General features: G+C 41.0%; 2 protein-coding genes across 2 annotated transcripts; one reads left to right on the top strand and one right to left on the bottom strand.

Moving 5' to 3' along the window:
• Positions 1-93: 93 nt before the first annotated feature.
• Positions 94-2,412, bottom strand: LOC124487450 (proteasome subunit alpha type-7-like). Its single transcript, XM_047049803.1, has 7 exons — positions 2,204-2,412; positions 1,678-1,804; positions 1,465-1,589; positions 986-1,108; positions 708-827; positions 565-627; positions 94-430 (listed from the first exon to the last, which is right to left on the bottom strand). Exons 1-7 carry the CDS (start codon positions 2,303-2,305, stop codon positions 335-337), a joined length of 756 nt encoding a protein of 251 aa, XP_046905759.1. The 5' UTR covers positions 2,306-2,412; the 3' UTR covers positions 94-334.
• Positions 2,405-12,045, top strand: lrrc41 (leucine rich repeat containing 41). Its single transcript, XM_047049802.1, has 10 exons — positions 2,405-2,651; positions 2,777-2,863; positions 2,955-3,019; positions 3,160-3,937; positions 4,018-4,251; positions 10,065-10,229; positions 10,349-10,447; positions 11,085-11,213; positions 11,299-11,371; positions 11,457-12,045. The coding sequence occupies exons 1-10, from the start codon at positions 2,441-2,443 to the stop codon at positions 11,674-11,676; spliced, it is 2,061 nt and encodes a 686-aa protein (XP_046905758.1). The 5' UTR covers positions 2,405-2,440; the 3' UTR covers positions 11,677-12,045.
• Positions 12,046-12,575: the final 530 nt, after the last annotated feature.

Genomic DNA, 12,575 nt, shown 5'->3' with positions numbered 1-12,575 from the left:
CAAACAAAACGTATTGGAAACTTCGTTTTACATTTAAATGTCTGGAAAAAGAAGTCTGCATTTGAACAAAGAATAAGACTACAGACACAGATGTTAAACCAAAGTACAAAGTATAATTTAATTTTTAAGTTCAGTTGTCATCAATTATAGGTTAACAAAATATAACAAACCAACAAGCCTAGAGGGATCTTGACAGCCACGCTACTGAACAAAAGAGAAAATGATCTAGTCCTGTGACGGATGCCAACTGAAAGTGTACACGATGCTTCCATCGTGAAGTGAAGCGGGTCAGTCCACACAGAACACCAAAGTGATGCGACGGGACCACATTGAATTAGGAGGACTTCTTCTGTTTCTTCTTGTCGGCCTCCTCCTCTTTCTCCTTCTCAATTTCGGCCACAAGCGTTTCAATTTCTGTAGCCTCGAGAAGCTGCAGATGAATAAAACATGTCGATTTAATTGGTATTTCGGCATTCAGAAAAGCAGAAGGCATTGAAGGGTACCTAATCAACATGAGTGCGCTGAATGTCAGTGTGTGTGTGTGTGTGTGTGTGAAGTGTTTACCTTCAGTGGTTGACTCCTCCGTATAACAGCCAGCTCAATGTTCTTGCCTCCTGATTGGACAACCTGGTAAACACAGGTTCATGAGGTTAACCGTCTGTTCACATTATGAACCTTTGGTAGTGATGCATGTGTCTCAGCCTTACCTCGAGGAGGGCCTTGATAGCGAGCTTGATGGCATCATTGTCCGTCGCGATGGCCTCCTCCGTGTAGTTCTTCTCAAGGAACTCTCGGACCGTCTTTGCACTGCGACCGATGGCGTTTGCCTACACAGGTGGTTGGGCAGAGAGATGAAAGAAAAAATGTCACCCCGATATGTATGTAACACGATTCAAAAGTATAGAAATATGGGACCTGTGGTTCTTGTCAACCATGTTTAAGGTGTGTGACATGGCTCTGGTAAGAGCAGAGCGAGGAAACGCACCTTCCAAGCGTGATATGTTCCGGAAGGATCTGTTTGGTACAGCCGAGGGGTGCCGTCATAGTCAAAGCCCACAATCAGGGCAGAGATACCAAACGGTCTGCGTCCGTTGCTCTGGGTATAGCGCTAGTAGTGGAATTCAAACAAAGGGATCGACATGAGACAGCCATGTGCAACAGTACACGTACATACTGAGTATGAATGTGTGTGAGTGTGTTTAGAGCAGTGGTTCCCAACCCTGGTCCTCAGGGCACCCTGTCCTGCCTGTTTTAGACGTTTCCCTGCTCCAACACACCTGATTGAAATGAATGGGTTGTTATCCAGCTCTGCAGAAGCCTGCTTATGACCATTCATTTGAATCAAGCAGGGAAACATCTAAAACATGCAGGACAGGCGTGCCTTGAGGACCAGGGTTGGGAACCACCGGTTTAGAGAACAACTCTGGGCGACAAATGCTTAAGTGACAGTGCAGCTAAAGCTACCTGCTTGAGTGTGGCGATATGTCGGGTGATGTACTCCACAGTAACAGGATCTTCTACAGTGAGACGGTGGCTCTGGCACTCCACCCTGGCTCTGTTTATGACGATCCGAGCATCTGCTGTCAGACCTAGGAAGAAATGGGGAACAAAGCCTCTTTGATGCAACAATCACCCATACACGGTTTCATACCATGTTGTCTATTGACAGTATCTTACCTGCAAAAGCCATGCACACGTGCTCATCCAGGGCACATATCTTTCGGACAGTCCTCTCCTCTTGCAGTTTGGCTACGGACTTTTTCTCAACACCCAGAACCACTATGTCTTTCCCTCTGATGCCAACCTGCACGTCAATCAAACGACAGAAAACATATTTGTATAACGCTTTTTAAATTCTGCCTTTGATGTTTCTGCTGGCCAGATCGTTCTGTCTGTACTAATAACGACCAGTACACACGCTCTGAGGGATTAAGCTGCCTCTCGCAAATAAATGCTTTTATGATATTTTAACTAGCTGTTACACAAGAAAACTATTCAATAGTTTCCTCTAGTACGGTACAATCTAACAGTAAAGCCTTTAGGCTACTATAGACAGGATCTTAAACATCGGTCTGGTTAAACATGGCTTTATTAATAATAGTACTAGAAAATACATGCTACTAGCTAAGCTACCCAACTCAACTGTACTTAGTCTACTTGTTAGCAAGCAAGCTATTAGCATGAACTTGCTATGCTTACTCACCGCAGTAGAACCCTTTTTCACTGCCTCTTGAGCATACTCCACTTGAAAAAGATGTCCATCAGGAGAAAATACTGTAATAGCTCTGTCGTATCTAGCAGACATTGTTTAGCAAAATTTAAACTAAGCTAGCTATAACTAGCTAATCATAAAACCAGAGCACTACAAGTACAACGAGATAGCTTCGTGAATGCGTACTGAGTACTGACTGCACATGCGCACCCACTCCAATTGACGTCAATGTTAGAGCTAACACAAACAGACAAAGCTAGCATCCACGCTGCTGTCGTGATGCATCAAGATTATATTGAAAAGATCAGGAGGGTAGCAAAAAAGAAGGCGACAAGAGAATGCGAGCATACATCTATAACTCATAAGCCGATAACGTTGAAGCAGATATGCCTCAACGCAACCAGCAAACACATGGATGTCATCGGCATGCATGTTCTTGGTGAGTGAGGATTCATGGCGGTTAGCAGTGTGGTTGACACCTTGCCTTTACGATGGAATGCAACAATGAAAGAATGGACATGGTAGGCTGTAAACTTAATAATATGTAATGTCATTTACTCACAGACCTACCAACCGCTCTCATAAAGGATCTATTGCCTAACCTGAACATAGTTGATCTTGATTATGTTCATCCAACAGTGAAGCTCAAAGGTAAGCATTAGCATTACTGTATGCCTTATCATGTTTTTGTTGTTGTTATTATCAGAATGGCATTATTAGGTTGTTTTTCCCTTGCCTCTAGGTATTTCCACATCCTGTCTGTGGTCAGGAATACTTCAAAACATACTTGGAACTTCGAAGAAAAAAGTACGTTTTCTATTTGACTTGCGTGTTTTAGAATTAGCCCAGCCAGACTAGGCTAGATTTTCAAGTCTGCTGTTAAATGCATACAAAGTTGTTTAAAGACCAGTGTGACATCTATTTGATCTATTCTTAATTTATTTCAGCTGAAACTGACAGAAGATGAATTGAGGCAGAAGGCTATGGAGAGACTCTTTTATTTTACATTCTTTGGTTACCGCTTCAGAAGCGATATTAAATACCTACTTAACGTCAATTTCAACTCCATGCTCTTAGTTATGGCCAAACATGTCCACAGATTCTGCCTTCATGATTCTCGTTACTTGTACAGTTTCATCTCAGAGCAGAGACCTGTTCTGAGCGTCCTTGAGAAGAATGTACGGTGCATTGAGGTGGAGCGCGACACACAGTTGATCAGCGTGGCAGCGCGATGTGTGCTATATGTACTCCATCGTCTCATTGACCACGGAGCAGCTGGAGAAGTTGTGATGTGGAATCCAGATCCCACTCTACTTGGTTGGATTCTCCATGGCAGACAGTCTCAGGGTACTAGCCAAAGTTGCCCAGTGAAAAACAAAGCAAAAGGCACTCCCCCTGCAGGAAATGCCCACGCAGCTCACTCCTCAACACCGAAGTGGAAGGAGCCTGTTGACGATGACGAGGAGGAGCATGTGATACCGTGCAAGCGTCCGAGGTTAACCTCCCTTTCCCTGAAGAAAGAATCAGAGGAGTTTCGCGAGTATATGGCTCCTGAACACCTGTGTCAGATTTTTACTCCTTCGGCTGGGCCCACCAGACAGGTCTGTCCTCTGGGCCAGATCCATTCACTTGAGATTAAGGAATTCGGCGATCATATTCTTCCCGTCCTGTTGCCTCTCCTCTCCACCTGGCTGTGCCTCCGCTCTCTAATCCTCAGTAGTCGAAGTGAGTCTCATATATGACATTGTATACCCTTCTTTGTTTGTGTGTGTATAGTTGCTGCATTAATCTTTCATTCTATTCAGAGGTCTTTCAGAAGAGGGATGTGTTGATGCTGGCGGACTCCCTCAAGGAGCTGTCTGAGACGTCCGGCAGCTCCCTGACTGAGCTGAGTGTGGGCTACCTGGCTGACGCTTCCCTCGTGGGGGGGCTACTGGATGCGTGCCACAACCTCAGGTCCTTCTCAATGGAGGTCCACCCCATGGAAATGTTCCACAGACCCCTTCAGGAACAGCCTCCCCGACAGGAAGCCCGAGCAGGTGACCCCCCCCTCCCCCCCCACACACACACATGTGAACGACATGTTGCGAGTACAACAGTACTTAGGAATGATTGGCTGGACCTGATGTTTCCTCCAGGATCACAATGACTCTTACTGAGAGACTTGTCAGTAGCGGTTAGAACCGAAACTGTACTGTCCTGTAACTAGTGGTACATGTCAGTGCCTCCACTGGCACAGGACAGTAGCTTGTGGTACAGGACAGTGCCTCCACTGGCACAGGACAGTAGCTTGTGGTACAGGACAGTGCCTCCGCTGGCACAGGACAGTAGCTAGTGGTACAGGACAGTGCCTCCGCTGGCACAGGACAGTAGCTAGTGGTACAGGACAGTGCCTCCGCTGGCACAGGACAGTAGCTAGTGGTATGTGACAGCGCCTCCACTGGTACATGACAGTCACTGTTCTGTTGATAGTGGTACGCAAGTGTCTCGTGGCAGTTGCATTGGGTGTCTTGCAGCTTTTGTTTACTGTCATGTTGACCAACTGCCCCGCGGCCATTTTAGAATAGGCTATAAACTTTTATTTAAAAAAATAAGTTAAACTGTTTGTGCTAACAGACTCCATACCATACGTTTGATGTCTCACTACAAGCTCACCATACAAAGTAGTCAATTTAGACATTATATTGCATATAGTGTAATGGTGTGACTGTAAAGCAGACATGTACACACAAAATGAATTAGTAACAAATTATTTTATTCAGAGAAACTGAATTTAAGCGTGCACATGAGCCACCGTTGTAGATTCTCCTACGTCTCTAATGCACATCCTTGTGTTGTTATCAGCGCCTCCTAGTGCCGTATATAATTAATAGTAATAACTTAAGTCAATGCATGTACATAACTACATTTGCATTTCGATACTTTTGAGTAAATATAGTTGTTAATAATAGTTCATTATTTTCATATGAAGAACCATGTCAATAAATGACACCCTATGATTGCAAATGTACTTTCTGGGTTTTATACATATTGGAAACTACAAACTCTCCTGGATACAAATCTGTTTAAATCACTCACTCATTAAATCACTTAAGATATCTTTATCACAACTGAAGTTACATTTTAAAGTCGACCTGTGTCAAAAAGTGATATGGGAGAAAATCCTTTTGTTCGTAATGACGTTGTGAATGTAAATGTCAGTCTAAGTATAGGGTTAATAACTTCTCAGCAAGTTATTTCATTGATCAGTTGTTATGGGCTGCTGCAGCACTCAAAAGAGCGGGCAGACATTGCTTGAAAATCTTGCAAGCTGACATGTCCAAGTAATCATATACTTTTTGTACATTACAATGAAGTTTAGGGTGTTAACAATACAAAACAGGGCCGGATCCAGGGGGGGGCTGGGGTGGGCTGCGCCCCCCCAGATTTCTGCCGCGCCCCCCCAGATTTCTGCCGCTTCTGCACTGCAAAAAATGACTTTTAAAAAATAAGAAAAAAATATCAAATAATGAGAAAAATGTTCTTTTAACAAGCAAAATTATCTGCCAGTGCAGCAAGATAATCACACTTGTTAAGATTTCTTGAAATAAGAAAAAGATTTCTTGAAACAAGAAAAAGAAATCCATAAAATAAGACCGCTCAAAATCTCAATATAGGCCTGGACCACTTGTTTTGAGCATTCTTGTTAAGATTTGTTGACTCATTTTAAGATATTTATTTAATAGTTTCAGTAAATAAGAACTTGAGTACAAACCAGGTTAAGGCAAATTTGCTCAAAATAAGTCGAGAGAGGATGAAAACCAGATGATAATTCTTGTTTTAAGTACATTGAGAATCTCATAATAAGTAGATAATTCTTATATAAGGAAGACTTGTTAAGAGAAATTATCCTGTTCCTAGCAGCCATTAAATCTAAAAGTCTCTCCATTCATACTTGCAGAGCAGAATTCCGAGCCCCTCCCCTTGCAAAACTTAAAACATTGTAGTTGTCTTTGCTTAACATGATCAGTGCACTGAATCTCTGTAGCTAAATATTACAATTAACTAATCTGTATTAGTACTGAGATAGTTTTTCACTAAAACACACTTATTAGTAATGACAACTCAAAAGTTTGATTTCAACACGGAAATATTTTGTTTATTTGCTCAAACCAGAAAATATGGTATACTGAAATAAAAACATTGCAACAAACTTTGCAGCCTCAAAAACAAAAAAGGTCAAAGACATAAAACATGGTTATCTAGCCAAGGTGATCTATATGATCATCTATATGTTATCTAGCCAATAAAGGCATGGTGATGGGGTGTAGCATGGGCCATCATAATTCTGACCATGATTTGTCATTAGACTCATTAACGATCACTGCAAAAGATCTGCATTTCCTGTGCAGAGACAGGAGAACCTAGCAGAACAACCATCTCTCCAGCTCTCCATCGCAGCCATAGCCCACCTCAGAGGTCACGACAGTTAGCCAGACTCGTTAGATCAGAAAGGTATATTAACATCGCATCGTTTGAGTATCGTAAGAGTCGAGACTTCAGGACCCCGGGTTCTGGACTGGATGGAGTGCTACGGAGATGGCGTTCTGCTAGGTTCTCCTGTCTGCACCAGAACTGCAGCTCTTTTGCAGTGATTGTCTCCTATGTATGCACGGGAACACTGAAGCTATGTAAGAGTGTCTCTTTTAGTACAGGTTTACTGTGCAACACTAGTTCACTCCAATGTTAATACTTAGCTATAAAAATAGCATTTGCGCTGACCCACAGCAGAGTTAGCTAATAGTTCATCCTAAGTTTGGAGCTGGCAAAAACCTACACATTTGTATGTATAATTTGAACAGTACTTGCTACGAATCTTTAGCTGAGGCAACATGTTCCTATTTCACCGACGCCAGCCGCAGCTGAGGCATCGACCATATGAGATTTAGCTAGCTGTCAAACTAGACGAAAATGTTTTCAATCATGTCGGAATTACTGGATTTGATTATTCAAATCAGTTAAGTACGGTGTTAACGGCACAAGTAAAACATAAGTACGCACAGAGATTACTAGCAGCTAAATTGGATGACTGCAGCAGATAGTTTACCGTTACAGAGCAAAAGTCACGATCCTGAGAGGCAGTGCTGAGGTGAAAATGTGGAGAAGAGAAACGGCAGGGAAAGCGCAAAATCTGACGTCATTTCCATCTCAAAACTATTTCACTTCCTGAAAATTGCATGTAAACCAACCTCATACGAGTTTTGAATCTTGCTTGTTGCACAGCTAGCCGTATTTAAAACAATATAGTAGCCTATATTTTCATTGATTATGTTTAATATATTTAGGAATTAATAGACTTATGCTCATTCTAAGGAATTGTAATGAATACATTTTGAGAAAATGAACGAACTTGACAACAAACTTAAACAGTCTTCTGGACAGATGCTGATACTTATAAGATATTTCCTTATATTCTCAATGCTATCAAGGACAATGTAGCCTATACGTGCAGTTAATCAGGGATTTAATTTCGATATCTCATATCCTTTTTGCTCCTATTCTATTTAGGGAAACTTTAAACAAACTTGAAGAAATGATAGAGAATCACCTTAAACAATTCAGGCAGCTTTTCCCTGACAACAATGTAACACCAAAGCAACATTATATGGTCCATTTCTCTTCACAATTTGCGGCTCTGGGCCCCCTAACATGAGTATGAGTTTAAAGTCTAAACACAGGTTTTTAACAAAATGGGCTTCAAAATTAAACTACAAGAATATTTGTAAATCTCTTGCAGACCAGAGTAAAGTTATAGAAATGACTCAGGTTACTCAGATGCAGGTTTATGTGCACAGGAGAAAGGCAATCCACAGAGTTTGCAAGGCTCTCATTCTCTGTTTGCCCTTAATTCTTACTGCTATCTTAGTTAGTTGGCCTCCATTCTTAAATCAAGTTTTAGTGAGTCTAGAAACAAGTAAAATGTGCTTAAGGTATAGCTGTTGATACGGCTACAGAATTTTTCTACGGTAATTTAAGATAAATCTGCTTAAAACTAGTTTTATTACCTAAGTAAGGTAAGTCAAGAAGATTTTTCTTGAAACAAGTCAAATATCTCCATCCTTAATGAGTAAATAAACCCAAAAATAAGTGTGACAAGGTAAATATACTGAATATAAGGCAATTTCACTAGAACAGATTTTAATTTTTTGCAGTGTGACTTAAGCCCAAATAGTTACACGTTGAAGCTATGAAAAAGTCTGTTAGTGCTTTCAGTAATATGCTGTTTTTTCAACCAATCTTTTAAAAAGATTCCCCAGTGATTGTCTGGTTGATAATGGGCAACGTAGGTTTGAGCTCCGCATCCACGTTTACCGATAAAAGTGAAATCAACCTCGAATCTCTTGCCACTCACTTGGTCTCGAAGTTAATGTATATCGGTCTTCTGTGGAGGGCTTTTGATGAATAGTAAAGTGCAGCATTGGTGTTTAATGTTAGACCCTGGAATTTCATACTTCAGTTTCAGTTGTAATCTGTATTTGTTTTCATAGAAGATACACGGGTTAAAGACATTAACAGTCTTTTAGCCCCGAATGTGTATAACGTCCGGCTCCATGCCTTGGATCGTTAAGCAGACTCAAAAATGATAACAAAGGTATATAAAAAATTATACAACCCCCTTCCATAATCATGATGCCCCCCCAGAAATGTTCACTGCCCCCCCAGTCAAAGCAGGCTGCATCCGGCCCTGATACAAAACATAAAAAATCTCAATTTTGACAGAAAACGATTTTCGATCTTTTATGGTTACAATGAGCGGCCGCGACATCCACGGGTTTCCGCAGGCCGCCACACATATTTAGAAAATAAAAGTTAATAGCCTGTTCTTCTATTCTAAAATGGCCGTGGGGCAGTTAGTCTCCATGACAGTAAACAAAAGCTGCAAGACACCCAATGCAACTGCCATGAGAAACTTGCGTACCACTATCAGGAAGGCTCAAGACGCACTTGTTCCGGGAGTACAACGGTACTTAGGAATGGTTTGTTGAACCCAACGCTAGTTTCCTCAAGGATCACAATGACTCTTGCTTAGACTGTTGCTCTTGTTGGTTAGTGGTAGCTGATTTAAACTGTTGTATTATATTTAATCCTATTTGTATTGCTTTCCTACAGGTACACTTGCACTTAGAGATTCATGTTGTGTATTGTCATTTGCTTAACTACATGTTCTTATGGTTTCTTCCCTTTAGCACTTATTTTTGGTTGTTCACAATGTGTACTTCTGTTTTTGGCTACCTGCAATGCTTTGGGGCTATCTTGTTGTTATTATCAGTGACCTATGCACTTTGTAAAGCTCTCTCTTGGAAGTCGCTTTGGATAAAAGCGTCTGCTAAATGAATAAATGTAAATGTATCAACAGAACAGTAACTGTCCTGTGCCTGCGGAGGCACTGCCACGTACCACTAGCTACTGTCCTGTGCCAGCGGAGGCACTGGCCTGTACCACTCGCTCCACTGGCACATACCACTAGCTACAGGACAGTACAGTTTCGGTTCTAACCGCCTCTCAGACTTGTTGCTCTTGTTGGTTAGTTGTAACTGACTTTAAACTACTGTACTTGCTGTGTAATATTTTTTGCTGCTTGCTTTGTTTTTTCCACAGGTACAGCCTTGCACTTTTTTGAGGTTCATGTTGTTAAATTGCTTAATTGTAACTTGTTCAAGTACATGCTCTTATGGTTCTTCCCTTCGGGACTTATTTAGTTTTCACAGTGTTATGCTTCATGTTTTGGCTACCCGCAATGTTTGGGGCTATCTCGTTATGAAAGATAATGCCAATTTTGTTTTCTTCCCTTGTCCTCTCTTCTTGTTGACAGAGTTGCTTCTTGAAAAGCTGAATGTGAAACTACCTCAGGTGGAGACCAATCTGGAGAGCCTTTACTCTGTTCTGGAACGTTCTCCGAATCTCACCTCCGTTCACATCTCGGGCTTGCGACTATCAAGAGGCCACACACACGACAAGCTCCTCCAGACTATCACACGTAAGGTTTAGTAGAAAGTCGTTTCGGAGTATTCCGATGAGGGATTCAGTTGTTCTATTTCTCTGTTCGGTTAACGTTACTAGCTGAATATCTTGTTAAGTTGTTGTTTTCTTTTTCAGAGTCAAATCGGTGCCTGAAAAAGTTGCACCTTGAAGATATGAATCTGGCTGTTTGTCACTGTGCCATCTTTCATCTCCTTGGCAACTGTTTGTTGGAAGGTAAGGCCATAAAGGGTTAAACCATCTGTTAAATTGACTTTTGTATTTGTGCTGTCAAACGATTACAATATTTAATCGCATTAATGTCATAGTTAACTTGCAATTAATCTCACACATCACTTATATTTCAATGAAACACAAATTAAATACCCTACTGACAGTTTTCTCAAAGCCTAGGACGAGGGAACCAAGGTTTAACAGTTAACACATAAAACCGCATTGGTTCGCCAATCTACACATAGCAATGCCTACGCTAGGAAGGCAGTGCGCACGTTCACACATAGGGGAGTGGAATTCTGGCAGGGAGTGAGATTTTGGCATAACACCGGCTCGCAAGCCCAAACACGTGTGTGCGGCGTGGAGTGACTGTTGAATTGTTTCCGGTCTTGCTAGATCCGGAGTGGTGTTGTAGTTTTTGAACGTTACTAGTTATTACAACAGGATGTGGAAGTTTGCTAGGCCGAAAATAACTTTAATCTCGCAATGAAAATAGTGACGCCGTTAAAATGGGTTTGGCGTTAACGCCGTTAATAACGCGTTTTAACTGACAGCACAATTTATTTTTTATTTGCATTGACTTGAAAAGTGTAGCCACTGCCAGTTTATTAACTAGTGTCCTCCTTCTCCACAATGTAAGAACTGTCATTCAAGGACTGTCGGCTACTTGAGAAATGCAGCAAGAAGGATGCGTTCATGCGGGAACTGGTGACGTCCCTGAAGGCAATTGCATCTCTCCAATCCCTTAACCTGTCTCACAATCGTCTCGGTAATATATTTGATCGACCTTGGTTTTGGTTGTGTTTAATAAAATCTATGGTTTGATCCTTACTAGTTTTCTTCCTCCCAACAAGCCAAGAATGTGCCTGCCCTGGGGGAGCTCTTCACTGGAGCCTTACCAAGCACGTTGACGGAACTTGACATCAGGTAAAAATAGAAACGTATTATACAGTTCTTAAACTAGTCCTCAGCTTTGGAGTTTGTAACCCATGCCTTGTTTTGTCCTGGAAAGCTCAAACTTCATCCAACCACCTGAGCTGCTGGAGTTGGCGAGGGAGTTTGAGACGAAGCGTCCTCCTCTGCACTTGACCCTTGACCTTATGTGCAACCCCCTGGATCGAGACCCCCTGGTACGGGACCAGGCCTTGGACACACTCAGACCACTCTGTCATGTTCTGACAGACCAGTGGAATTCCAGGACTACTATGGCTGACCACATCAGCAACATGTGACCAAACACGACTTACACGCAATTGTGTAGAGTTACTTGTCATTGACGTTAAAGGAAGTTGTTTCTATTACTTTGGACGGTTGTGATATATTGTATATATGTTGATTAAAGAAATTACCAAAATGTGCCATGTGTTTACATACTGATTATCTCCAAATAAAGCACCTGGGTAACAGGGTGAAATACCCATAGTAATGTATTAGAATTGCTGAAAATTTTTATATTGTCCATTTATTCATTCGTTCATTTGTAAATATGGCAGGTTTGGTTTCCACGCTTACTGGCCTCCTCTCATTCTAGTTCGTGTGAATACACAGATAAAAGAATATATGCATGAATGAATACATGAATACACATGAATGGATGAATACATGAATAAATACATGAATGAACACATGAATGAATGAATAAATACATGAATGAATACATGAATGAATGAACACATGAATTAATACATGGATGAATACATTAATAAATACATGCATGGGTGAATACATGAATATTCAAATAAATGAATATATGGATGAATATATGAATACACAAATAATACATGTATTTATTCATGTATTCATCTATTTGTGTATTTGTGTACTCATTCATGCATGTATTTATTCATGTATCCATTCATTCATGTGTTCATTCATGTGTTCATTCATGTGTTCATGCATTCATGTATTCATTCATTCATGTGTTCATTCATTCATGTGTTCATGCATTCATGTATTCATTCATTCATGTGTTCATTCATGTGTTCCTTCATTCATGTGTTCATTCATTCATGTGTTCATGTATTCATGTGTTCATGCATTCATGTATTCATTCATTCATGTGTTCATTCATTCATGTATTCCTTCATGTATTCATGTATTCATTCATGTATTCCTTCATTCATGTGTTCAT

This window comes from Hypomesus transpacificus, chromosome 26 (genome assembly GCF_021917145.1).
Source record: "Hypomesus transpacificus isolate Combined female chromosome 26, fHypTra1, whole genome shotgun sequence".
In the NCBI taxonomy this organism is placed as follows: domain Eukaryota; kingdom Metazoa; phylum Chordata; class Actinopteri; order Osmeriformes; family Osmeridae; genus Hypomesus; species Hypomesus transpacificus.
Note: the sequence above shows the minus strand (reverse complement) of the source record. Positions and strands in the feature narration are given on the sequence as shown.

Coding starts and splice junctions, on each gene's coding strand:
- LOC124487450 (XM_047049803.1), bottom strand. CDS start 2,305: ATGTCTGCTAGATACGACAGAGCTATTACAGTATTTTCTCCTGATGGA. Junction 1,590..1,677: donor CGTGTGCATGGCTTTTGCAG/GTAAGATACTGT, acceptor ATTTCTTCCTAG/GTCTGACAGCAGATGCTCGG. Junction 628..707: donor CTATCAAGGCCCTCCTCGAG/GTAAGGCTGAGA, acceptor TGTGTTTACCAG/GTTGTCCAATCAGGAGGCAA.
- lrrc41 (XM_047049802.1), top strand. CDS start 2,441: ATGTTAGAGCTAACACAAACAGACAAAGCTAGCATCCACGCTGCTGTC. Junction 2,864..2,954: donor TCCAACAGTGAAGCTCAAAG/GTAAGCATTAGC, acceptor CCTTGCCTCTAG/GTATTTCCACATCCTGTCTG. Junction 3,020..3,159: donor TTGGAACTTCGAAGAAAAAA/GTACGTTTTCTA, acceptor AATTTATTTCAG/CTGAAACTGACAGAAGATGA.